Source organism: Mus musculus, chromosome 3 (assembly GCF_000001635.26).
Source record: "Mus musculus strain C57BL/6J chromosome 3, GRCm38.p6 C57BL/6J".
NCBI classification, from domain to species: Eukaryota; Metazoa; Chordata; class Mammalia; order Rodentia; family Muridae; genus Mus; species Mus musculus.
The window spans coordinates 89,164,795-89,190,418 of NC_000069.6; the positions used below are offsets into that span (position 1 = coordinate 89,164,795).

General features: G+C 50.6%; 4 protein-coding genes and 1 long non-coding RNA gene across 19 annotated transcripts; 4 read left to right on the forward strand and 1 right to left on the reverse strand.

Annotated features, from left to right (window-relative positions):
• Clk2 (CDC-like kinase 2) lies at positions 1 to 12,293 on the forward strand. Of its 2 annotated transcripts, none has more exons than NM_007712.4 (13): positions 1 to 312; positions 2,241 to 2,410; positions 3,901 to 4,129; positions 4,824 to 4,908; positions 5,255 to 5,321; positions 5,499 to 5,615; positions 8,583 to 8,749; positions 9,403 to 9,497; positions 10,151 to 10,280; positions 10,364 to 10,446; positions 10,598 to 10,677; positions 10,851 to 10,941; positions 11,600 to 12,293. In NM_007712.4, exons 2-13 carry the CDS (start codon positions 2,241 to 2,243, stop codon positions 11,783 to 11,785), a joined length of 1,500 nt encoding a protein of 499 aa, NP_031738.2. In that variant the 5' UTR covers positions 1 to 312; the 3' UTR covers positions 11,786 to 12,293. The 2 variants fall into 2 exon arrangements, with proteins under 2 accessions (NP_031738.2, NP_001156904.1); NM_001163432.2 differs by having other exon boundaries at positions 3,904 to 4,129.
• Positions 1 to 17,976, forward strand: Gm45927 (predicted gene, 45927). 2 transcript variants are annotated; one of them, NM_001310016.1, is made up of 20 exons: positions 1 to 312; positions 2,241 to 2,410; positions 3,901 to 4,129; positions 4,821 to 4,908; positions 5,255 to 5,321; positions 5,499 to 5,615; positions 8,583 to 8,749; positions 9,403 to 9,497; positions 10,151 to 10,280; positions 10,364 to 10,446; positions 10,598 to 10,677; positions 10,851 to 10,941; positions 13,196 to 13,273; positions 14,301 to 14,429; positions 14,523 to 14,643; positions 15,458 to 15,586; positions 15,935 to 16,094; positions 16,381 to 16,482; positions 17,132 to 17,249; positions 17,505 to 17,976. In NM_001310016.1, exons 2-20 carry the CDS (start codon positions 2,241 to 2,243, stop codon positions 17,649 to 17,651), a joined length of 2,301 nt encoding a protein of 766 aa, NP_001296945.1. In that variant the 5' UTR covers positions 1 to 312; the 3' UTR covers positions 17,652 to 17,976. The 2 variants fall into 2 exon arrangements, with proteins under 2 accessions (NP_001296945.1, NP_001296946.1); NM_001310017.1 differs by lacking the exon at positions 4,821 to 4,908.
• Positions 12,597 to 17,976, forward strand: Scamp3 (secretory carrier membrane protein 3). Of its 3 annotated transcripts, none has more exons than NM_001309909.1 (9): positions 12,597 to 12,863; positions 13,196 to 13,273; positions 14,298 to 14,429; positions 14,523 to 14,643; positions 15,458 to 15,586; positions 15,935 to 16,094; positions 16,381 to 16,482; positions 17,132 to 17,249; positions 17,505 to 17,976. In NM_001309909.1, the coding sequence occupies exons 1-9, from the start codon at positions 12,798 to 12,800 to the stop codon at positions 17,649 to 17,651; spliced, it is 1,053 nt and encodes a 350-aa protein (NP_001296838.1). In that variant the 5' UTR covers positions 12,597 to 12,797; the 3' UTR covers positions 17,652 to 17,976. The 3 variants fall into 3 exon arrangements, with proteins under 3 accessions (NP_001296838.1, NP_036016.2, NP_001296839.1); NM_011886.3 differs by having other exon boundaries at positions 14,301 to 14,429; NM_001309910.1 differs by lacking the exon at positions 16,381 to 16,482 and having other exon boundaries at positions 14,301 to 14,429.
• On the reverse strand, positions 16,056 to 19,633 carry Gm16069. Of its 2 annotated transcripts, XR_003954659.1 has the most exons (3): positions 19,223 to 19,633; positions 17,114 to 18,183; positions 16,056 to 16,119 (listed from the first exon to the last, which is right to left on the reverse strand). It is a non-coding gene; the product is annotated as a predicted gene 16069 (long non-coding RNA). The 2 variants fall into 2 exon arrangements; XR_003954660.1 differs by lacking the exon at positions 16,056 to 16,119 and having other exon boundaries at positions 17,112 to 18,183.
• Positions 18,349 to 24,497, forward strand: Fam189b (family with sequence similarity 189, member B). 10 transcript variants are annotated; one of them, NM_001355760.1, is made up of 12 exons: positions 18,349 to 19,154; positions 19,261 to 19,414; positions 19,619 to 19,729; positions 19,836 to 19,955; positions 20,095 to 20,202; positions 20,640 to 20,815; positions 20,940 to 21,039; positions 21,985 to 22,054; positions 22,265 to 22,810; positions 23,282 to 23,350; positions 23,429 to 23,682; positions 23,772 to 24,497. In NM_001355760.1, the coding sequence occupies exons 3-12, from the start codon at positions 19,655 to 19,657 to the stop codon at positions 23,943 to 23,945; spliced, it is 1,692 nt and encodes a 563-aa protein (NP_001342689.1). In that variant the 5' UTR covers positions 18,349 to 19,154; positions 19,261 to 19,414; positions 19,619 to 19,654; the 3' UTR covers positions 23,946 to 24,497. The 10 variants fall into 10 exon arrangements, 9 of the variants coding, with proteins under 9 accessions (NP_001342689.1, NP_001014995.1, NP_001342694.1 ...); NM_001014995.2 differs by having other exon boundaries at positions 19,358 to 19,414; XM_030252777.1 differs by having other exon boundaries at positions 18,378 to 19,154; positions 19,279 to 19,414.
• The last annotated feature ends 1,127 nt before the right edge of the window (positions 24,498 to 25,624 follow it).

The window sequence follows — 25,624 nt, forward strand, 5'->3', positions numbered from 1 at the left end:
GCGTCTGTGCGTGCGTGCTCGCTCACGGCGGCGGCGGCGGCGGAGCGGAGAGGCCAGAGCCGGAGACCGAGCTGGGATCGGGCCCCGGGCGGGGGCGGTGCGAGAGGCGCCGAGCGGATCCTGGGGGCGGGGACGGAGCCCGGGCGGGCGGGACTGGAGCAGAGCCCGGGAACGGGGCGGGAGGTCCCAGGGCCCCGGGTTGGGGGGTGGAACCGCACTTCGTCGCCGCGGGGGTGCCGGGACTCCGGCCGCAGTGCCGCCGCCATCACGGACTTCCTGTGGGACAAGCGCACGGGCCTCGCCGCCAGAACGGTGAGCGCGCGGGCTGGCGGACCTTGGGGCCGCGGAAAGATGGCTACCGCCAGACGGACGGCAACGGGATATGGAGAAATTAGGAGTGTCGGGCTCTCGAAGCAGCAGAGTAGCGAGATGAGAGGGAGGGAGGTCGACGTGTTTCGGTGTAGCAGCAAGACCTATAGTAAACTTGGAAAAGCCTTAGAAGTGATGAGGTAGACACCGGAGCGGTCCCAGTCGTGCAAAAGTTGGACCAAGGGTTTAATACGATCCGAAAAGTGTTAAGATGGCAGTGTAGAGGAAGAGTTTGAGGCTAGGAAATTATTCTAGCTTCTCTGAGTAAGCAAGGAAGAAACAGGGTTTAGAAGTTAAGAAAGTTAGGCTAGATATGCTTTTCTAGGAAAGAACGCAGTGGCTTTGTTGGTTGGTGTCCAAAGTGAGATTGCATTTATGTTAAGTTAATCAAGATAGGGTTACCTGGGAAAGCCTCGTGCTTGCATCTTCTTGGTTTCCTGTCAGCCACTTTAGGCCAGTGTACCATAGGCTCACTTTCCTTAAGAAGGTTGTGAGGAAGCGGCCGAGAATGGTGACCAGATGTTGGAGTCAAACCTACAGACCTCATGTCCTGGGCCAAGACTGCCCCCGAGGCTCATCGTATTGCTGGATATGACAGTGATTTTGCTCTGATTTTCCCCTTTGACCAAAACAGGACTCATGAACCCTAACTAGTCCAGTTTCATTTAATGGAGGCCCAGCTGCCGGCCAAGTATTACTGATACTAATTAAGAAGTACTTAGTAGGCTAGGGATATAGTTCAGTTGATATGGTGGGGGTCACTTAGCTTGCATGAAGCCCTGGGTTGATCTCCAGCCTTTGTAAGCCCCAGCCATCTGTAATTTTTGCACTTGGAACTGAACTAATATCAGAAAATATTCGTGGCCATCCTAGGCTACATATCAAAATCGACACCAGCTTAGGATATGTCAAGTGTGGTTTTGCAAGTCGTTCATACCAGCACTCAGGAGGCAGACACTAACAAGATCTCTGAGTTCAAATTCTGCCAGATATGCTTAGTAAGTTTAGCCCAGCCAGGGTTACATAATAGAACCTTGTCTCAATAAAGGAAAGAGAGAAAGAAAAGGACTGGGGCAGCGGAACACCCTTTGAATCTCAGTGTTTGGAAGGCATAGGCAGGTGGATCTCTGTGAGTTCCAGGCCAGCCTGGTCTACAAAATCAATTTCCAAACAGCCAGGGCGACATAGAGAAACCCTGCCTCAAACCCAAAAGAAAAGGAAAAGTGCAGTTATTTCCTGCTTAATAAATCCAGTGGTGCTGGGGACATACAGATGGACACACTTCCCTTGTGCTGTTTTACAACTGTGTGAAAAATTTGGCCAGGCATGTGAGAGACATTTGTGGGACCACATCCTGATCTCTGGAACTTGTTGGTGTTTGCTGCCAGTTATCTGTAAAATCCTGGGAGGCTGAATGACTGCCCTGTGACACTCCTAGTCTAGTGGGGGAGAGAAGATGAGCTGTTAATAACTAAAACAACCATGTAAACTAAAGCTTTATTTTGTTTGCTTGTGAAGCACTCAGGATGGCACAGCTGCGCATGTTAGATGGCAGCAGAGATGAACTGTGGCAATATTTATCAGCCACACACTTGTCACCTGTCGTGAACTGTGGCTCAGACCAGAAGGTCTTCATGGAGCCTTGTTTGAGGTAGAGCAACTGAATTTGACTTTCTTGAGTTTTCAGCCAAAATTTGTAGGTGGCTGTATAGTCCATGAAGGGAAGACTATTACCAGGAAAAGAAGCGAGGCGTTTGTGTGCTGAAGGGCGTAGGGACAGAAAGCAGCTTTGCGTCTTTAGAAGAGGCATTCCACGAGAACGGTTATGAAAACTCAGTGTTCCTACCATTCTGCCTCTCCTTCCTCTCCAGATGCCCCATCCCCGAAGGTACCATTCCTCAGAGCGAGGTAGCCGGGGGAGTTACCACGAACACTATCAGAGCCGAAAGCATAAGCGAAGAAGAAGTCGCTCCTGGTCAAGTAGCAGTGACCGGACAAGGCGGCGGCGGAGGGAGGACAGCTACCACGTTCGGTCCCGAAGGTAAGAGAGACTGATTGCAGGTCACTGGTTACGTTACATGATGAGGCCAGTGGGCTCAGCAGCTGGTTGAAGGCCAAGGGCCTAGGTATGGACGAATGTGCCTGACATGGATTTGGTTTGGGGTTCACTTCCTGCCATTGCAAAGAAAGGGAGGGGGTGTTGGTGGTGGACACCTGGGATGGGAGGGGAGGGGGATTATGAGCTCAAGGCTACTTTGGGCTTCATACTGAGTTTGAGGTCAGCCTGGTCTACATAATGAGACTCTCAAAAGGGGGAAAACATGTTTTGTTTCTTTTTTTGCCTAAGTGTTTTTTTTTTTTAATACTTTTTATTAGGTATTTTCCTCATTTACATTTCCAATGCTATTCCACTGGAAAACATGTTTTTTGAAAGGAACTTTCTAGAGGAAGTACTTCGGGATTAAAGCTGTACCCACCAGGCATTGTTGGAATGGTTCTGGATATATATAGTTCAGGGAAAACAACTTTTAAAAAAATTTTTATGTGTATAGGTGTTTTACCCACATGTATACCTTGCATTATATGCATCCATGGTGCCCTTGTCCATTAGAAGAGAATATGGGAGTCCTGGAACTGGAGTTACAGGCAGCTGTGAGCTACTATGTGGGTCATGGAAATGGAACTCAGGTTCACTGAAAGAGCAGTCAGTGCTCTTAACCAGTGGACTATCTCTAGTCATTTTCCTTTTGTTCTTTAGACAAGGTGTTACTGTGTAGCCCTGGCTGGCCTAGAACTTTCTGTGTAGACTAGGGTGGTCTTGAAATCAGAGATAACACCTGCCACCTCTTCTAGGGCCCTGGGATTAAAAGAGTGCACTGCCATGTCTGATTAAAGAAAGGGATGCCTAAACTTGTCTAGTAGGACTAGTGAATATCAGGTGGCACCAGGCGTGGTGGCGCACGCCTTTAATCCCAGCAGTGGGAGACAGAGGCAGGTGGGTTTCTGAGTTCGAGGACAGCCTGGTCTACAGAGTGAGTTTCAGGACAGCCAGGGCTACACAGAGAAACCTGTAAAAAGAAAAGAAAAGAAAAGAAAAGAAAAGAAAAGAAAAGAAAAGAAAAGAAAAAAGAAAAGAAAAAAGAAAATCAGGTGGAAATGTCTTTGGTTGACAGGAAGCGTGTATGCCATGGACTAACAGCTAAAAAGAACTCGTGTGCTAACAGGAAAGCTAGGTCTGCAGTGTTTCAATAATTCAGTGATATGGAGAGGAATGGACTGGATTAGAGCAGAGCTGAATTTCATTTGGAAACAGTAGAGAGCACCCTGGTTCTTTGTTCTCTTGTATCATTGGAGAGGAGGAGGAGATGCGCCCCCAGAGGACTTCTGCAGGTGCCTTTGAGGAGGTCTTAGTGACAGTAGGTGTGTGGAAGCACCACTGGGCTTCTTCTTCCTAAGAAGGACCCCATTGCCTGCTGTGGCAGGGAACGTGGCCTGGACTGACCTTGCTAGTGGGTATTTGTTATCCAACAGCAGCTATGATGACCATTCGTCCGATCGGCGGCTGTACGATCGGCGGTACTGTGGCAGCTACAGGCGCAATGACTACAGCCGGGACAGAGGGGAGGCTTACTACGACACAGACTTTCGGCAGTCCTATGAATACCATCGAGAGAACAGCAGTTACCGAAGCCAGCGCAGCAGCCGAAGGAAACACAGAAGGCGGAGGAGACGGAGCCGGACATTCAGCCGCTCATCTTCAGTGAGTGCCAGCCCAGCCTTTTACTCTCCCCATTCTTCTTCAGTCCCTCAGGGACCCTGATGAGTAAAATGTCCCCTTGTTCTCAGACATGCTTTGGAGCATGAACATTGGAGTGGGCACTAAGTATGCCTACCCTCTTGGGAGCTCTCTGACTCTCGAGGGTTCCCAGATCTACTTTGGCAATAGGAGGTCATACATCCTCTATGCCCTCAGTGATGTTGGATGGATATGTTGGGCTTGTGTTGGGAGCAGCTGCTTTGCCCCTAGGTCCTCTGTTTTTTTTTATGAAGATCTTGGTTTTGAAAGACCTGTGTCTCCCAAGCCCTGGAGTCTGTGGCCCCTGAGTGGGCAATTTTGGGTTGGGGGGCAAGGGGAAACTGCGTCTGCCTAGAAATGTGCTTCATAGAGCATGGGGTTGTGGGTAACACTGGCAACATCATCACTTTCCTGCTCTGCCCGTGCCTCTCCCCGCTCTGATTTGGGTTTGGGGACTTGGGATTATGCGCCGCTCTCTCTTCTCACACCGATCCGCCTTAGCACATCTGACGTGTTCCCTTCCACTGTCCCCCATCATCGTCTGTCCCCCCTGGCTGGGCGCCTGTGACCGGTGACCCCTACACCACCCACCCCGTCTCCCTCCGGCCCCCGATCCGACACCTGGCTTGCTCCGACCCCCCCCACCCCCCGACAGCAGCACAGCAGCCGGAGAGCCAAGAGTGTAGAGGACGACGCTGAGGGCCACCTCATCTACCACGTCGGGGACTGGCTACAAGAGCGATGTACAAGCCAAATCGTAACAATCCTATAGCCTGTAATGGTCCCATAGCCATCCTAATGTCCCATGCCAACCAGGTCACAGCCTCTTGTGCCTTTCTCAGTGGTGTTGCTCATCTGGGTGGTTTGAGTTGCTGTTGAGAACTGACCTGTTGTCCACTCCCAGATCTCATGGCCCCTGGGTTAAAGGTGGTGGGAATCACACAGGGGTTTCTTCCCCTGCAGCCATCTATATCTGTTCCCCTTCCTTCATCTCCTCACCCCAGGTTGCTGTGCCCTGTTTTCTTCCAGTTCACCTCATTCCCCCCTTTTCTCCCTCCCTCTCCCCGACCCTACTTTCTTTCGTTTCAGATGAAATTGTAAGCACCTTAGGAGAAGGGACCTTCGGCCGAGTTGTGCAGTGTGTGGACCATCGCAGGTAACAAATGTCCTGCCGCTTACTCCACATCTGTTAGGCAGAGACGATTGTCAGGGCATCGAATATGTTTAGAGATTAGACAGTCAGAAGTTCTTAGTCTGATCCATTAATCACTCACTGATCATTCAATCTGAGATGTTCTTGAACCCAACAAAAGCCTCCCCTATTACCTTACAGGGGCGGAACACAAGTTGCCCTGAAGATCATTAAGAATGTGGAGAAGTACAAGGAAGCAGCCCGACTAGAAATCAACGTGCTGGAGAAAATCAATGAGAAAGATCCTGACAACAAGAAGTAAGCAACCAAAGGAACATGTGAGGAGGCCGAGGGGCTCTGTCCAGAAGGAAGGCTCCAGGCTGAGGCTAGGCGGGCAGGGGATACATCCAGTCTTGTCTTTTCTTTCTCTCTCTCTCTCTCTCTCTCTCTCTCTCTCTCTCTCTCTCTCTCTTTCTTTTTTTGGCATGCTTTTCTCTGTGTAGCTCTTGCTGGCCAGAACCTGGTTGTAGAACAGGCATTCCTCAAGCTCACAGAGACCCTTCTGCCTCTGCCTCCTGAGAGCTGAGAGTATAGGCATGTGCCGCACCCATTAAACTTGATCCTGTGCTTGTGGCAGAGCATCAGGATAGCCTGTGAGAGTCTCTTATCCATCAGCTTGTGTTACAACACCTGCAGTCAGGGAATGAATAGGCCTGGCATTGGTGGGCATCACTGTAGGTGGTGCAGGCCTGTGATCCCAGCCACTTGGGAGAGGAGGAAAGACAGATAGAAGCTTAAGACAGCCTGGGCAATTTTAATAAGAAAGATCTTTTTTCATAAATGGAAATGGAGCTAGAGATTGTAACCCAGGGATGGAATACCAGCCAACTATCTCACAGGGTCCTAAATTCAAACCCCAGTAAAATACACAGAAACACAGTCTGTTCTGGAACTTGAAGAAGAAATTTGAGATGAGGGGAGAGATGGCTCATCCTAAGAGTGATAGGATAAGCAGGGCAGTCATGGCCCACACCTTCAATCCCTGCACTTGGGAGGCAGAGGCAGAGGCAGGCGGATTTCTGAGTTTGAGGCCAGCCTGGTCTACAGAGTGAGTTCCAGGACAGCCAGGGCTATACAGAGAAACCCTGTCTCGGATACCACCCCCACCCCCACCCCCCCACCAAAAAAAAAAAAAGACTTGAGTTCAGTTCCCAGCACCCACACAGAAATTTAAAATAGCTCTATGGGTGCCAGGCACTAGTTGTGCATGCCTTTAATCTCAACACTCAGAGCCATGTGTAGGCAGATCTCTGAGTTTGAGGCCAGCTTGGTCTGCAGAGTAAGTTCCAGGACTGCCAGGGCTATGCAGAGAACCCCTGTCTTGAAATGAAACAAAATAGCGGGGCTGGAGAGATGGCTCAGTGGGTAAGAGCACCCGACTGCTCTTCCAAAGGTCCGGAGTTCAAATCCCAGCAACCACATGGTGGCTCACAACCATCCGTAACAAGATCTGATGCCCTCTTCTGGTGTGTCTGAAGACAGCTACAGTGTACTTACATATAATAAATAAATCTTTAAAAAAAAAAAAAAAAAAGAAACAAAATAGCTCTGGGGATCCAGCACCTCTAGCCTCTTCAGAAATCTGCAGTCATGTGCAATAACTAACTCACATCATTAAAAATAAAATCTTTGAAAGAAAACATTGGGGCTGTTAGTAATAGAACACTGTCCTGAAATGCAACAGGACTTGATTCTAATTGACGAAGAGTAGCAGGTTCTAGAATTGTGTTGAATCTGTGGGTATTTATACAGTAACAATTTTGTTCACATGCTATTCATTGGTTAAAGTTAAATAAGATGGTTACAGTGACGGTTGATTGGTTTGTTTGTTTTGAGGCAGTACCTCATTTAGCCCAGGCTAGCTTCTGCTCATTCTTATAGCCAACGGCAAGGATAAACTTGAAAACTCTTGATCCTTTTGTCTCTGCCTACCATTATAGAAGTGTACCTAGGGTTGGTTGGTTGGTTTGTTTTAAAGATTTATTTATTTATTATATATAAGTACACTGTAGCTGTCTTCAGACACTCCAGAAGAGGGACTCAAATCTCGTTACGGATGGTTGTGAGCCACCATGTGGTTGCTGGGGTTTGAACTCAGGACCTTTGGAAGAGCAGTCATTACTCTTAACCACTTAACCATCTCTCCATCCCAAAGTGTACCTAGTTTTGTGTGGTATCAGGTATTAAACTTCTGTACATGCTAGGCAAATACTTTACCAACTAAGCCATATCCCCAGCCAAACAATATTTAACATACACTATAAACTTCGCCAACGCAGTGGCTGATACTAACATTCAGGGGATGGGGATGGGATATAGTTGCTCATGAATTTGAGACCAGGATGTGACTAGGACATAGAAAGTTCCAGGTCAGACTGCTTGAATGAGACCCAGACAACAAAAAAGGTGACTTTGGTAACTGAGAACCCATATTTGGAATTTCATGCTAATAGGTCTTGAGCAAATAGTTGTTTTGTTCTGTTTCATTTAAAAAATTTTTTAATTTGAGATAGGATCATACTACATAACCTAAGTTGGCCTAAATTCATTGTGGTCCCCCTGGCTCTAGACTCCTGTGTGCTCTGACTGCAGAAGTACTCCTCCTACCCTGCTTGACAGATAGATTTTGTTTTCCTTATTTTGAGGGCTGAGATTTGAAATGGCCTCTCACATGACAGGAAAGTGCTGTATTCCTGAATTACAGCCCCTGTTACAGTAAGTTTTGAACTATTCAGAATAGTACAAGAAGAATAGTACAAGAATGTGTTTGGGAGAATTTGTCAGGTAGCGCTTTTTGGTCCTTCTCTAGATGACCTGAATTTTGTTGATGATTTTAATTGTTTTTGTTTGTTTGTTTGTTTGGTTGTTTGTTTGTTTTTTTTTAAGTGACAGGGTATCATGTAGCCCAGGCAAACATCTTCAAACTTACTATGTAGTCGAGGATAATCTTGAATTTATGATTCTCCTGCCTCCAACTCCCAAATGCTGAGATTACAGATTCATGCCATCATAATTGTTATATGGAATGCTGCAGATTGAACTTGGGCCTTCTGCATGCTAAGTAGGCACTCTGCCAACTTACCTACATTCCTAGTCCTTATCAGAGACATTAGCTAGCATGTTTTTGTACGACTGTAGAATCAACAACCATACAGACTTTCATTTTGGTGGGGTGCTGGGTTTTGGGAACTTATTAGACATCCAACTTCCCCTGTCTCTCCCCAGCCTCTGTGTCCAGATGTTTGACTGGTTTGACTACCATGGCCACATGTGTATCTCCTTTGAGCTTCTGGGCCTTAGCACCTTCGATTTCCTCAAAGACAACAACTACCTGCCCTACCCCATCCACCAAGTGCGCCACATGGCCTTCCAGCTCTGCCAGGCCGTCAAGTGTGAGTGGGGTGGGCTGAGGCGAACTCTGGGGCAGCCCTTTCCTCCATCAGGCCTCTTGTGTGTACTTGTGAGCTAGGCATGCCCCTACGCAGTCAGCTCACTCTCACACCTGCTGCTGTCATGGCAGCTCCTCCTCCGACTTACCACCTTGACTGACATCTTTAATATCACCAGTTGCTCTTACTGCAAACCCATAGCACTTAGTGTCTTTTCCTCATCCTTTTTTGGAAAAGTACTGTACAACAAGCACAGAGGTGTTCTTGCTAGAGTCTTAGGTTTGTCTAATGAGGTGCTCTTTATACAGCAGATGCAAGAACCCTGGGTCATTGAGCTGAGGTACTAGCTTCAGAATCTAGAGTAGTTGTTTCTCTGCATCATTAGGCAGTCACATAGATCAACCGTAAGACCAAAAAAAAACTCCCACTTAGGTACACTGCTGCTTTTCTATCAGATGAACTATATGTGCATTTTATATTACTAAGGGCAGTGCTTAGGCCAGCCATTTTATTTGATTGGAGTGCAGAAAGTAGCCCCAGTGTAGTCTGGGCCTGCCTCCTCACCAGCTTTGTCTTTAGTATTCAGTACGGGGTCAGTTGCTGGCAGTTAGTTCTAGCCACCTGGATCAAGCCTGATCTAGCCTTCTCCCCTGCAGTCCTCCATGATAACAAGTTGACACATACGGACCTCAAACCTGAAAATATTCTGTTTGTGAATTCAGACTACGAACTCACCTACAACCTAGAGAAGGTAAGATGGACAGGATCTGCCCTCTGTCCAGAGGGGCAGACCTCTGGACCACTTGGCTTTTGGTTCTTGTGTTTCCCTTTTACTATTTCCTCCTGTCTGGCTCCAGCTGGGTAGAAGCAGTGTACCACAATGATAAGTCAAAAGGGAACCATTTAAGAAGACTGAAATTGAAAGACAGTTTGGAAAGTGTCCACCCTCCCTTTCTGAGATGTGCATTTCTGTGTGGCAGGAAAACTGATTGCTTGACTGCTGGAGGTATCAGCACTAAAGGTCTTCTTCACCCTTTGCTACACAGGACATATTTTCAGATAGCACACCAGACACTTGCCTCTAGTGGTCTGGTACTTTGAGACTTCCACATTATTCCATACCATTTCTTAGTCTTATTCCTTTCCTGCTCTTAAAACGCTACTGTGAGAGCTAGGTGTGGTGGCATATGCCTGTATCCCAGCACTTGGGAGGCTCTGAGGTAGGATTGCTGCAGGTTCAAAGCCTGCCTGGGATACATAAGGAGATCCTGCTTTAAACAACAAAATACTAGGAGCCTAGTTTTTCTGGGTATAAGGGAACAGGCTACCCTTTCCAGACTCTGAAGTAGCTTAGTGTCTGAGCCCCAGTGTGATGGAGAGTCATCCCATCTGCTTTGTTCCTAGAAGCGAGATGAGCGCAGTGTAAAGAGCACAGCCGTGCGGGTGGTGGACTTCGGCAGTGCCACCTTTGACCACGAACACCATAGCACCATTGTCTCCACTCGCCATTACCGAGCCCCCGAGGTCATCCTGGGTAAGGGAGCTCAGGGCTGCCCAGGGTGTGGGATGTGGGGGGGCATATCCTAGGCATCTTAGTCCTCTTCCTCCTCACTACAGAGTTGGGCTGGTCACAGCCATGCGATGTATGGAGCATAGGCTGCATCATCTTTGAGTACTACGTTGGCTTCACCCTCTTCCAGGTAAATGGTGGATAATCCCAGGCTGCTGGGTTTCTTGGTCTGCAGAGGACATTCCTGCTCAGTCCTCTGTCTATATGGCATATTGTCTATATGGCAACTAGTCTCCAGCGCTCCTTGCTGTGTCCTATGCTCTGCTCTCTTTGTTTCTCAGACCCATGACAACAGAGAGCATCTAGCCATGATGGAAAGGATCCTGGGTCCTGTCCCTTCTCGGATGATCAGAAAGACAAGGTGACTCTCACGCGGGAGGCACTAGAGCGTCTCTCCTCGTGGAATTTGTCTGTTAGGCATCATTTTCTTGTTTTCATTGACATCTCCCTAGCCCCCACTTACTTGGGTAAACAAGGGAAAGGGTTTTATAGAAATGGAGCCTTCTGATGCACAAACCTCCCCTTCCCCTCCAGAAAACAGAAATATTTTTATCGGGGTCGCCTGGATTGGGATGAGAACACCTCAGCCGGGCGCTACGTTCGTGAGAACTGCAAACCTCTGCGGGTGAGCCTGGCCAGGGAGAAGTACTGTCCACCATCTAAAGGTTGCTTCTTTCTTCGGGTGGTTGGTCCCTGGAGTGCATTTTCTAAGTGGAGGTTAGGGCAGGAGGGGGAGGAACATTGAAAGAAGATAATTTGGTCAACGGTGGACAGAGGAGATCGAGGGTTCACAGATAACCTCATCTATAGACAACCAGAGGAAAGCAGACAGAAAAGAATAAACTACCTTTGAAAAGCTTACACTTTACACTTTAATGTGGAGCTAAGGAAGAGTCATGAGGTTGACAAGTATATACAAGTAAAACAGAATATTAAGGATTAATTGTGCTAGTGGGAAGGTAGGTTGAGCTGTAATATCAGAAATATTATGACCACATAATGTTGTGATAAGGTAGCTTTCAAATTCCATGCAAGCCGAACTTTGGTTCTTTTTCTAAAGAGCAAAAGTGGGGCTTTAGAGGAAGCAGGGAGTCGTAGGTGACACAGGCCTGCAATCCCAGCACTCGAGAGGCTCTTGTGAGGCCGAGGCAGGTGTTCCAAGTCAGCTGCAGTGCGTAGCTCCAGAACAGCCTCGACTGCACAGTGAGACCCTGTCTTGAAAAGGAAAGAAAGAGAATGAAGTTTGTAAGGCATTGCCTTACCTTCTTCCTGCCCTCCACCAGCGGTATCTGACCTCAGAGGCAGAGGACCACCACCAGCTCTTCGATCTGATTGAAAATATGCTAGAGTATGAGCCTGCTAAGCGGCTGACCTTAGGTGAAGCCCTTCAGCATCCTTTCTTCGCCTGCCTTCGGACTGAGCCACCCAACACCAAGTTGTGGGACTCCAGTCGGGATATCAGTCGGTGACAATTAGGCTTTGGGCCCCCTGCTCCTTGTGTAGCAGTGGGTGTCCAATCCAGGACACTGGTGCTTTTTTATACAAAAGAACAGAGGCAGAACTTGCCCTCTCTCCAGCCCCTGGCTCCTTTGTACCTGTGAATATGTGGAATAGTGTAAATATGACAGAACTTGTACCTATCGATTCAACCCCTGACATGTATATACTACTATTTACACTCTCCCAACCTCATCTGCCCCTCATGTGGAGGTGGATGGGGGGCAGAATGACGTAACCAGGTGGTGTCTACCCCATGTTTTATAAGGGATTTTGTACAGTCTTTGTGAAATAAAATGACATGCTTCATCTGACCCCCCCCAATCCCTGGAATTTGAGGTTCGAGGGTACTGGGGTGAAGGAGTGAAATAATTGGTAGCCATCTGAATTTGGGTATAAAGGCCTCTTTGTCCTGCCAACTTAGAGTCACTTATATGCACTTTGTATTCTGAGGTAGTAAAAATTAAAGTAGATGCAATCAGGTAGAACTTGTGTGATCTAGAGTAGTGAATGTCAGGAAATAGCTTTGGCCCTGTAAATAAATGGATAGTGACAGTAGCCTTGAAGTTATGCCCTTCAATAGATCCAGAAACCCGTGAAGAAAACTGAGCTTCCCGCCACTAACCTGTGCGCAAAGATACCTTCTGAGCTGCTTAACATGAAGCTACCTGGGATATGTAGTTCATGCCTGCTAGGAAGTCACGTGGAGGAAGTGTGACTCTGGGCTGCGGAGACTGGCTTAGGGATATCACGTGCGGTACTTCCCGCTTTTGGGTTTTTTTTTCCTCCCCCCCCCCCAACTGAGGCGCAGGCGCAGTCCACTGCTGCTGCGGGAATCTTCGCGACTCTTCCGGTTGTTTCAACCAATTGGAGCACAGGGAAGCGAGTGGACCAAGCACACCGGAGGGAGTTCTTTGGGCCGCCACCGCCGTACTGCCGGGGCAGGGGCGTGTAGGGCAGGGGCGGCCGGGTTCACTTGCAAACATGGCTCAGAGCAGAGACACCGGGAATCCATTCCCCGACTCCGGCGAGCTTGACAATCCCTTTCAGGTGATTTGCGCCGGCCTTCTTTGGCCAGTCTGCATACTGTTCTGTGGGGTCGGAATGCTATTCCCATTTGTGACTTTTGACCCAGGGTAGAAGTGTCGCTATGTGAAGGTGGCGGTAGCTCGAGACCAGTGAACATGGGGAGCTAAAGGGTTGCGGGCTCTGCCCCTTTAATGAGCGGGTTCTAGCTATGTAGAGTGATAGACTTGAAGGCAAATGTTGGGAACAACGGCGTGGCACCAAAGGCTCAGTACTTGGAACCACGAGCAGTTTCGGGAAGTTCCTAGGAATTCCTTTGACACCGATTGCCCGCTGAGCCCCGTCTCTGCTCTCAGGACCCAGCTGTGATCCAGCACCGACCCAGCCAGCAGTATGCCACGCTGGACGTCTACAACCCCTTTGAGAACCGAGAGGTGAGCAATTAGAGGGAGCACAGAAGAGCAGGGAAAGCCGAGTGTACCATGAGCTCTGTCTGAGCATCCTGGGGACTTTGTTAATGCAACCAAATGATGAAGTGGTGTGCTTTTAGCTTCCCGAGAGACGTTAGCCAAGCCAAACCTAATCTCGGACAAAAGGGTCATCTAGTTTTGAGTTAAAGAAGTCGGTCCAGGGAAGACTTGTTTGAAGAGCATCAAGGTTGGGGCTAGTCATAGTTGAGAAACCCGTGCGATCAGAGGGCATATGAGGAGGGCAGTAAAAGAAAGTAAGGGTGTGGGGGAGCTGTGGGGATGTAGCTCAGTTGGTCGAGTGTTGCCTACCAAGTGCACTACCCTAGCCCTCAGCACTACATGAACCCAGTATGGTGGCCCGAGTATATAATCCTAGCATTTGAGAGGTAGAGGCAGGTGTATAAGAAGTCACCCTTAGCTAGTAACAAGTTGGAGACCATGATGGCATGTGAGACCCTGCCTCAAAAAACAAAGAGTCAGATGGATTAATGGGTAAAGGCTCAGTTTGCAGCCTAGACTAAAACCTGACTTCAGCCAGTCCCCCAAGAAGGTGATGAAGGCGAGAACAAACTCCTATAAGTTGTCATGTGACCTCCATGTGCATACCATGAGAGAGTGTACACACACACATGAACTCACACACAATAGGTAAATGTAATTTTAAAAATTAGAAAAGTTAGATGTGGATAATTGCTGATGGCATTGGATGTAAGAGGCTGCACAGGACTGCTGCAGCTCTGATGGAGTTGCCCAACTTACATAAGTAGCTTAGGAACGTGGCACAGAGCTGTCAATCCCAGTGCTTAGCCTGAGGCAGGAGGATTGTAAGATTGAGATCAACCCACGTGCCTGTCTTCTCAAAAACAAAACCAAAAAACCCAACGAGGTTCCCAACTTGTAGGGATATGCTGCTGACTTGGGTAATGCTTGCACACAGACTAGATGACTGAGTTACAGGGACTAGGTGATGTCTAAGGCTTGTCTCCAGCAGCCCCCACCAGCCTACGAGCCTCCTGCTCCAGCCCCAGCACCTCTACCGCCACCCTCAGCTCCCTCTGTACAGTCCTCAAGAAAGCTCAGCCCCACAGAGCCCAGGAACTACGGCTCCTACAGCACCCAGGTAAAGAGTGTGTGTGGGTGGTGGGAGAAGAGTCAGGGCTGGGCCTCAAGGTCACGCCTGCCTCTCTCATGCCGCCTCTCATATGCTGGGTAGGCCTCAGCTGCAGCGGCCACTGCTGAGCTGCTGAAGAAGCAGGAGGAACTCAACCGCAAGGCAGAGGAGTTGGACCGCCGGGAGCGAGAACTGCAGCATGTCGCCCTGGGTGGTGCAGGCAGTAAGTGAGGCCTGGTTAGGGTGACAGATTAGAAGGAGCATGGGGTCCTCAGTCACACTGTTAAATTCGAGTTTAGTTATAGTTGACACTTCTTAGCCATGGGCTCACAACAGAATGGGTTGTTTTTAAAAGGCTCCTTTATAATATTTTTATTTTATGCGTATGAGTGTTTTGCCTGCACGTATATCAGCACAGCATATGTATGTCGTGTCCATGGAGACCAGAAGAGGGCCACAGATGCCCTGGGGCTGCAGTTACAGGCTGCTGTAAGCCCACATGTGGGTCCTGGGAACCAGCTCTGGGCCTCTGCAAGAGCAGCAAATGTTTCTGATCACTGAGCCTTCTCTGTAGCCCTTTGGGCGGTAGACACCCTTGGGGTGTCTCAGCCCCAACCCACTGATACGCACTCCAACCATTGAGACTTTAGAGTGAACACTTCAGGTTCCTATTTTCTAGAATGTTCTTCTCAATTTACAAAGTGAGGAATTGTGAGGGCTGAATAAAATCAACCTGGGCAAGGTTCTTGGGAGCCTCAGATGTTTCGAGTAGTAACTCTTTGCTTACTGTTGCTTCTTTGTTGTTCTTTGTTTTGTCTTCAAAGAGTCTTGTGTAGACCAGGCTGGGCTGGGCCTCTCTGACCTCCTGCCTCAGCCTCCACAGTGTGGGACTGCAGGCATGCATCCCATGCCTGCTGCTGTCCACTATTTGCCTCTTTTTACCTGGGATTGAGAAGACAGGAGTGGAGGAAGAGGTGAGTGTGGCTCTGATTGACTTGCATTGATATTTGATGTTTTCCTGGTTTTGTGCCTTACAGCTCGACAGAACAACTGGCCTCCCCTACCGTCTTTTTGCCCTGTAAAGCCTTGCTTTTTCCAAGACATCTCTATGGAGATACCCCAAGAATTTCAGAAGACGGTGTCCACCATGTACTACCTCTGGATGTGTAAGTGTAGGAAAACTTTTTGGGAGACAGACATTACAGATTAATCTATTAAATGCCCCACAACACAACTCTGAGAGCAAGACACTTATTAGCATCTATTCAAGAATCTGTAGACTATTCTTTCTTATTTTATGTATGTTCTTAGCCTGCCCCTTCCCTCTGTCACCATGCATAAATGCATTCTGAATTCTTTCAAGGTTTTTGCAAGGAGCCCATGCCTCATCTGTGGGGTTGATCTTCTTTCTCTGCTGCCACATTTGATGAGGGCCATTGGGCAGGTATATGTGACAGGCTTCGCTGTAGTCCAGAGGGTCCCTTCACTATGCCCTGTTCCTCTCTGCCCCTCAGGCAGCACTCTGGCTCTTCTCCTGAACTTCTTCGCCTGCCTGGCCAGGTTCTGTGTGGACACCGGCAGTGGCTCAGGCTTTGGGCTGTCTATGCTCTGGCTGCTCCTTTTCACTCCCTGCTCCTTTGTCTGCTGGTACCGCCCGATGTATAAGGCTTTCCGGTAAGTGAAAGGGGTGATGGAAGGGCTGCAATGAGATACAATGAGAGGTGATGGGAGGAAGGGCTGCAGTGAGAGGTGATGGGAGGAAGGGCTGCAGTGAGATGCAGTGAGGTGATGAGAGAAGGGCTACAGTGAGATGCAGTGAGAGGTGATGGGAGGAAGGGCTGCAGTGAGATGCAGTGAGGTGATGAGAGAAGGGCTACAGTGAGATGCAGTGAGAGGTGATGGGAGCTGCTCTGAACCTCATTTTCTAATTCTCCCACACTTGCTTTTTTTCTCTTTGCAGGAGTGATAGTTCATTCAATTTCTTCGTTTTTTTCTTCATTTTCTTCGTCCAGGATGTGTTCTTTGTCCTCCAGGCCATTGGCATCCCAGGGTGGGGCTTCAGGTGTGTGAGCTACCATTCGTCCTCAGCCCTTCCTCACACATTGGGCAACTCAGTTTAATGGGGTTGTCCAACTAAGGGTCATGTGGGTCTTTTCCTTGGGAAAGACTAATGTAACTGAAGTCAGGGCACTCTATGGCTAGAGCCAAGACAGCAGTAGACAGGCAGAGGCTGAAAATTAATTTTCCTGGAGAGGCCATGTCACAATGGACGAAAGATCAAGGGAGTGCCCAGAAGTGAGAAGGATCTCTTTCTCTCTCTCTCTTTTTTTTTCTTGGTTTTTTTGAGACAGGGTTTCTCTGTGTAGCCCTGGCTGTCCTGTCCTGGAACTTACTTTGTAGACCTGGCTGACCTCGAACTCAGAAATCTGCCTGCCTCTGCCTCCCGAGTGCTAGGATTAAAGCCGTGGGCCACCATGCCTGGCTCGAATCTGTTTTTCATGAGGATGCCAGGAGAGCTAGGAGCGGATGCTTCAGAAATGACTGAAAAGTATGAAGAGAATAGATGTAGTGGGATTGGTTCATGGGATGCCGCCATATTGGCCGAGGCCCTGACCGTTGATGGGCCTGGAGCATGTTCTTAGACCTAGGGGACTCCGGGTGAGCAGAGCCCCGGCAGAGTGGTCGGTCCTCACCCGTGCATCTTCCCACAGCGGCTGGGTGACTGCTCTGGTGGTGGTGGGATCCAAACCTGCCGTGGCGGTGCTCATGCTGCTCGTCGCCCTGCTCTTCACCGGCATCGCAGTGCTGGGAATCGTGATGCTGAAGCGGGTGAGGGCCGGTCGGGAGAAGGTGGGGCTGGGGAGTGAGATCATTGGGTCCCTAGGGGCTGCTGAGTGGAACATTAAGGAAATGGGGCAGGGCGGGTGGGTTATCAACTAATGGACTTTCTTGGGTGGGTGAGTTTGTGTGTTTGGAGGGAGTGCCAACGCAGAAGGAACGGTACAAAGCAGGAGACTAGTGAGTGGTGCCATCCTCCTGGGATGGGAGGGGCCTGCCTCCCTTATAATCTCTTCCCTCTTGCAGATCCACTCCCTGTACCGCCAAACGGGTGCCAGCTTTCAGAAGGCCCAGCAAGAATTTGCTGCTGGTGTCTTCTCCAACCCTGCGGTTCGAACTGCTGCTGCCAATGCAGCTGCCGGAGCTGCTGAAAATGCCTTCAGGGCCCCTTGACCCCTGCTGCACCCGCTGGGATGCCCTGGGCCTGTCACCTGTGGGAACCAAGATAGTCCCTATCCCTGAAGTCTCTGGGATTCAGGGAGCCATCACCACTTGGTGACTTCTATGGGGCTCTTCATTCCACAGCCATGACTTTAATCCTGACTTGAGGTGTGGAGAGCCCGCTGTGACTCAGTCATTATTTGCCTTTTATCTCCCATCTGGCCACACTGCTGCCGCCACCTCTCACACAACCCCAACCCCAGTTTCCTTCTGCTGTGCCAAGGATGTCTTCTTCCGTTATTTAAATTAAAGAAAAAAAAGTGTAACTGGAACTCACCCATTTCCTGTATCTTTACTGGAGATTGGGCCATTGTATGGAGTGGGGAACTGGGGTGGAAACACTCTGCAAGGAGAGGGTTGCACTTGGCAAAGTGGGCAGGCTGATAGGCGGGAGATGGGGGAGCCCCAGCTCGGTTTACCATGCCTCTGTTAATGATGAATGAGCAGTCAGTCCCTTTTGGTGTGAACACCTCATCCCGGGAACCTGTGGGGCAGAAAATGGACCCAGAAATGATCCTTAACTGCTCAGGCTTCAGGGCGAGGCTAGGGATGGAGGAGGGCCTCTCCCTATCTCCTCCCTTCCCCAGGGTTGCTTTCAGACTACAGCTCCCGGGATGCATTGCACCACCCACCACACCCCTCCTCCGCACCACGCACCATCCACCATCCCCCACCTCCACAGGCTGACCTGCTGCAGCTGGAGGAGCTAAGGAAGCCGAGCATGGTGGGGAGGGGAGCGGGTCTGCGACTCTGGAGACAGTTTCCACGGCCTCTCCCCACCAGGCGGCCCTGAATGGCCAAACGCACCTCTAGTTCCTGCATGCAGACCTTCCCCCTCTCTGTAGACTTGTTTGCATCCCTCTCGCTTTTGCCCTCCCCACCCTTGCCTGGGTTCCGGAACGCTACTCTTCAGTCTGGGATCAGCCCTTCTCGGCACCCCTCTTCATTAAGGAAATGCAATGAACCGGTGCCCTCGCGTCCTCATCGCCTCCCCGGGCACGGTACCCGTTTGGTGGTGGGGAGGGAGCCCCTCACTGTCCCTTCGTGACGCCCCTCCTTTGGGCCTCCTTCCAGCTGGCGTCCCTGGGCGATGCCCCAGAGGACCTAGCCAGGAGGTGGGCTTTACAGCGAGGGCTGTGGAAAGGATAAAGAACCAGGGCTTGGGTGCTTCTGAGATGCTCACAAGTATCAAGGGGGACCGAGCGAGGTGCGAGCAACTGGGCGGCAGGCATGATGCCCTCGCCCAGTGACTCCAGTCGCTCGCTGACCAGCCGGCCCAGTACCCGGGGCCTTACCCACCTCCGCCTCCACCGACCCTGGCTCCAGGCCCTGCTCACGTTGGGGCTGGCCCAGGTGCTCTTGGGCATCCTGGTGATAACCTTCAGCATGGTGGCCTCCTCTGTCACCACCACCGAGAGCATCAAGAGGTCCTGCCCATCTTGGGCTGGGTTCTCGGTGAGTGGGGTCCAAAGAGTATATAGTACTGGGGTGGGGGAAGCTTCTTAGGCCCCATCCCTCCTCACCTGCAAGCCCACATGGTTGTCTTTCCTTCTTCTCCCAGTCCTCTCCCTCCTTGCAGGGCTGGGTGCATCCTGTGGCAAGGGGCTCACTTAGGTGCTTCCCCTGCCAAGCTGAGCCTGTGCCCACTCTGTCCCTAGCTGGCGTTCTCCGGGTTGGTTGGCATTGTGTCCTGGAAGCGGCCATTCACTCTAGTGGTAGGTGCCAAGGCCCGATGCCCACTAGGAAGCAGGTGCCCAGCAGCGAAGGGGATTTACCCCCCCCCCCCCCGTTATGCCTCCCAGGAGCTTTCCAGTTGGTATAAGGCTAGCAGAAGCTGTCTGAGAAGAGGGTGGCTCATTCTGTGGAAGAGGGATGCTGCTGAAGGTCCCAGCCCTGAGATGCCACCTTCTTTCCCTCAGATCTCTTTCTTCTCCTTGCTTTCGGTGCTCTGTGTCATGCTTAGCATGGCTGGCTCTGTTCTCTCCTGTAAGAATGCTCAGCTGGCTCGGGACTTCCGAGAGTGCTCCATGGTGAGATTTGAGGAGGGAAACCTGGAAGGAAGGGGTTAGGAGAGATGGGAGGAAGCCGTGAGTTTGCTCTGACCCGGGCTGCCTTGCCCTTTGCACTCCCACACAGGAAGGGAAGGTCTGTGTATGCTGCCCACCTATCCCCCTACACAGACCTTGCCCAGAATGGGGCCAGGAGCTGAAAGTTGCCCTCAACTCCACCTGTGATGAAGCCAGAGGGGCCCTCAAGGTGAAGAAGCCCTCCCCAGCCCTTCCCCCTACACTCTTATTTTGGGTCTCCTTTGCTCCCCTCCTGGAGTTTTCAAAGGCTCAAGTGTGTAAGGTTTTTCTGTCCCGGGCCCCTTACTCTTCTCCTTTATCTTCTCCAGAACCTGCTCTTCAGTGTCTGTGGCCTTACCATTTGTGCTGCAATAATCTGTACCCTCTCTGCTATTGTCTGCTGTGTCCAGATCTTCTCCCTGGATCTGGTGCATATGGTAAGAAGGGAGCCAAGGCCCAAGCAGACAGGGGTGGTGGGAGCTGGGTTTGTGTGTATGTGTGTGTGTGTGTGCTGGGCCTGGGCCTGCCAGGCATAGCTACAGGTGACCTGAGGATATTTATTTCGGGGATGTTGAGTGCTGAAGGGAGAGTGAGGAAGACTGGATGGGGTGGAATCTGGAAGGTCCTAGGATGAGGAGGGGATAAAGGATGGGTAGTTGTATGGTGACAGGGAACAGGTGACAATTATGGATAGATGTGAAGCTAGAAAAGGAGAGATATATGGGTGGACAAAGCCAGAGCTGGAGGTTCAGCGTGAGGCAGGATGAAGAAGCTGGGTGTGGCTGAGGAAGGGTGGAACTGGATCTTCTTGGTGGAAGTAGGGCCATAAAAATAGCAGAAAGGGAAGAAATTTGAAACCAGGCTTGCTCTCTAGCAGCTTGCCCCTGAACGGTCAGTCTCAGGCCCCCTAGGGCCCCTGGCGTGTACATCCTCGCCTCCAGCTCCTCTCCTACACACCATGCTGGACTTGGAGGAATTTGTCCCGCCTGTGCCCCCACCACCCTACTACCCTCCAGAGTACACCTGCAGTTCAGAGACAGATGCACAAAGGTAAGGCTGGAGGTGGGGGTGGGGGAGCAAGGGGCTGCTGGGGGGAGGGACTGGATTGCTGGGAGGCATAGCTGTGGAGTAGGAGTTAGTTTCCAGACCCTGATCCTCTCCCTCATCCTGCCAGCATCACGTATAATGGCTCCATGGATAGCCCAGTGCCCTTGTATCCTACTGACTGCCCCCCTTCTTACGAGGCCGTCATGGGGCTGCGAAGAGACAGCCAGGTGAGGAAAGAGCTTGGTGTAGCTGGGAGCAGTGCATGGAGCCAAGACGGCTGCTTGCAAGGATACCAGCCTGCTGGCATCTTTGATCTGCCCTAGAGCTGCTGAGGTGGGTGGGAGATGAACTAGTATTTCTCTTTTTTGTTGTTGTTGTTGTTTTTTGAGACAGGGTTTCTTTGTGTAGCCCTGGCTGTCCTGGAACTCACTCTGTAGACCAGGCTGGCCTCGAACTCAGAAATCCGCCTGCCTGCGGGGATTAAAGGTGTGCGCCACCATACCCGGCTAATATTTCTCTTTTAAAGATGTGTAGTTGGGGGCTGGCGAGATGGCTCAGTGGGTAAGAGCACTGACTGCTCTTCCAAAGGTCCTGAGTTCAAATCCCAGCAACCACATGGTGGCTCACCTGTAATGAGATCTGACACCCTCTTCTGGTGTGCCTGAAGACAGCTACAGTGTACTTACATATAATAAATAAATCTTTAAAAAAAAAAAAAAAAAAGATGTGTAGCTGGGGCATGATGGTTCACTCCTGTAATCCCAGCCCTGGAGAGGCAGAAGCAGAAAGACCATGGGCAACCTGGTCTACATAGAGAGTTCTAGGCCAACCAGGGCTTCAGGGACCTTCTCAAAAAATAAATAAAAAATAAAGATATGGAAACTGATGCCCCCTTAAGCGACTTATAGAAAGCCAGGTGGAGTGGCATATGCCTACAATCACAGCACTTGGGAAGTGGAGGCAGCAAAGTTAGGAGTTGAAAGGCTAGCTTAAGCTACGCAGTAAACCCCCTCTTCAACAAAGAGAACAAAAAGCAATCAAACAAAAAGCAACGAACTCATACAGAGTGACAAAGCTGCTCTGGAATCTCTGGTCGCCAGAGCTTTTGCCAGTACATGGGAGTGGCCATGCCAGTGTGACAGGCCGGACTTTCCATCCTGTGTCTTCTACAGGCCACTCTGTTTGACCCTCAGCTTCACGATGGCTCCTGTGTCTGTGAGCGGGTGGCCTCCATTGTGGACGGTGAGCAAAATGGGCCAGAGTGGACAAGGGCGGGGTGGGGCCGGAAGGAGGGGAAACAAGGCCAGCCAAGTTAATCTGAAGGTTTGGAGTAACGAAGCTACTTTAGAACCCTGGGCCTGTCTGTCTCCTTGAGGATAAAAGCTGGAGTCAGAATGGGCAAAAGCAGCTGCCCTGATGAAATCCCACCTCGCCCTCCCTTGCCACCCACAGTGTCCATGGACAGTGGGTCCCTGGTGTTGTCTGCCATTGGCGACCTCCCCGGGGGCTCTAGCCCATCAGAAGACTCATGCCTGCTGGAACTCCAGGGCTCTGTGCGCTCCGTCGATTATGTGCTCTTCCGCTCCATCCAGCGCAGCCGCGCAGGCTACTGCCTTAGCCTGGACTGCGGCCTCCGGGGTCCCTTTGAAGACAGTCCCTTGCCAAGGCGACCCCCACGGGCTGCCCGCTCCTATTCCTGCTCAGCCCCTGAAGCCCCACCCCCACTGGGTGCCCCCACAGCTGCTCGCAGTTGCCACCGGTTAGAAGGCTGGCCGCCCTGGGTGGGACCTTGTTTCCCCGAGCTGAGGCGGCGGGTCCCCCGAGGAGGCAGCCGCTCAGCTGCACCCCCTCCTGCCCGAGCACCAGCTCGACGCTTCAGTGATAGCTCAGGTTCCCTCACCCCACCCGGACACCGACCTCCTCACCGGACACCTCCTCCACCACTGCTGCTGCCCAGGTCTCACAGCGACCCTGGCATTACCACCTCCAGCGACATCGGTGAGCCTAGTTTGGGGAAGGATAATCCACTAGGACTGGGTCCCTGTGAGATTCCTAAGGCCGAGGAGGTGAAGTTACTCCCCCGCAGTGTCCTTTCTGAATGCCCACCTCCCAGGGACAGAGGCTTCACGGCTAACCAGGTGGGAGGACTTAGTTTTTGAAACCATCTCCACAGCACCTAAGCCTAGGCTACAAAACCACTCCGTTATAGCAACAGATCAACCACAAGTCTCTGAGTTACTAAGAGATAAAGCGAAATAGTTCACAGCCACACAGGAAGTGGCCCGAACTCCCATGTGGGGACCCTAAGCAGAGCTGGGGAGGCAAAAGCAGTGAGGGACAGCATTAAAGAACCCATCTTCCTACACCATAGCATTTAGTTGTAGGCAGAAGCGATCGCTCCTTGAATGCGGATGGAGGAGAGGTGTGTTCATCTAGCAATCTTACACTGTCCTTGTTTCTCCTCCCCAGCTGACTTCAGGGACCTTTATACCAAAGTGCTTGAGGAAGAAGCTGCCTCTGTCTCCTCTGCAGACACAGGTCAGGCGTGTGGGGAGGCAGCCGGAGGGTGAGGGGGCACTGGGTAGCCCACACACATTTCTTTCTCTCTCTCTGCAGGGCTCTGCTCTGAAGCCTGCCTTTTCCGTCTAGCCCGCTGCCCTTCCCCCAAGTTGCTACGTGCTCGCTCAGCCGAGAAACGCCGCCCAGTGCCCACCTTCCAGAAGGTTCCCCTGCCTTCAGGTCCTACACCTGCCCACTCTCTAGGGGACCTGAAAGGAAGCTGGCCAGGCCGGGGCCTAGTCACTCGTTTCCTCCAGCTGTCTAGGAGGTCTCCAGACCCTACAGGAACTGGAGCCCATGGATATAAGCAAGTAAGCGTTAGGGGGACCAGGAGCATCCCTAGAAAAGCCTGGCGCTTTAGGTTGGCCTATACCATCGCCCTCTCTCTGTCCTCTTCCAGGTGCGCAGGAGCCCATGGGGGCGACCAGGTCGAGAGAGCCTCCACCTTCGCAGCTGTGGTGATTTGAGCTCTGGCTCCTCCCTAAGGCGACTCTTGTCTGCCCGCAGGCTAGAGCATGGCATCCGCCCACACAGCCTCAGCCTCAATGGAGGCAGCCGGGAGACTGGGCTCTGATTTGGGCATGTTACACTGAACAGATCAGAGCAATGCTGGAGCCCATAAGCATTAGCTGGTTAGGACCAGCAGCCTTCAGCAGCCCTGTGCACCACTGGCTGGCTCAAAAAGAAATCCGCTCTATACTCTCCCAAGGTGTTCCTTTCCTGCCTGCCTTTGAGGGCTCCTGTTGCTTGCCTCTGCCTCTCTGAAGGGCAGAGCTTCTGTCCTGTGCTGCATGGGTGTGGGAGGAAATGCCCCCTGCTTACAGCATTGACAGAGGAAAATTAGTAACCTCCCCCCCGCATGAGAGTGCCTCTTTCTGATATTCCAGGGCACTGTATGGGGGCAAAAGCCTGAGTGTTTAAGAACACGGCGATTTGTGCCTTGCCAAGCGGTGGTAGGGCAGGCAAAAAGAGACATGAATCTAGGTGGCTTTTCAGCTTTGCCACCTCTAGCTGCATGACCTCAGGCAAGTTATTTAACCTTAATTGCCTGACCTGTAAAACATTGTGAACATGAATGTTTGTAACACTGAGTAAGCCTTCAATAAATTTCCTTTTCTCCCTTCTCTCTTTGGAGTATTCTGTTATTGTTAAAGTAGTGTTGGGATTTATTAAAGATGTTTGAAATGGACTGGAGAGATGGCTCAGTGGTTAAGAGCAGTGACTGCTCTTCCAGAGGTCCTGAGTTCAATTTCCAGCAACCACATGGTGGCTCACAACCATCTGTAATGAGATCCGATGCCCTCTTCTTGTGTGTCTGAAGACAGCTACAGTGTACTTACATAAATTGTCTTCACCTCCTCCCTACCTTCTCCTCTTCCTTGTTTTGTCTTGTTTTCCTCCCTGAGACAGGTTTTCTCTACAGAACCCTGGATGTCTTGGAACTCACTCTAGACTAGGCTATCCTAGAACTCACAAGAAATCTGGCTGCCTCTGCCTCCCAAGAGCTGGGATTAAAGCCCTGTGCCATCACTGCCTGTTTTTTAAAGAAACTATGTTTTGGTGGTGCTTTTTGGAGAAGTGTGTGTGTGTGTGTGTGTGTGTGTGTGTGTGTGTGTGTGATATGTTAGCATGCACACTCCAGCATATGTGTGGAAGTCAGAGGACAATTGTGTGAAGTCAGCTCTTTGCTTCCACCTTTATGTGGGTGGGTTCTGGGAATTAAACTAGGGTGACCAGGTTTGCACAGCACAGAACATGTGTGTATGTGTGTGTGTGTGTGTGTGTGTGTGTGTGTGTGTGTTTTGGTAAGTGTGAGACTGCACACGACATGGTACATGTTCCATAGCAAGTTCAGAAATCAGAGGACAGTGTTAGACCTTGCCTCCCATCTTGTTTGAAACAGGATCTCTGTTGTCTTATCTGCTGCATCTGCCAGGCTAGTTATTCCTCAGCTGGGGATTGCCCTGTCTCCTAAATCCTCATTCTCCCATACAAGCCAACTGGGATTACAGGGCCAGACTTTATATGGGTTTGAAGGCTTTGAGCTTGGTCCTCACGCTGAAGGCAAGCACTTACCCACTGAGCTATTTCCCCAACCCCAACCTTAAACAATATATATAAAAATATTTATTAATGTGTACGAATGCTTTGCTTGCATGTATGTCTGCATACCAAGTGCTTCCCAGTGCCTGCAGAGTCCAGAGGAGGACTTCAGAGCCCCTAGACTTGGAGTTGCCAGATGATTGTGAGCTG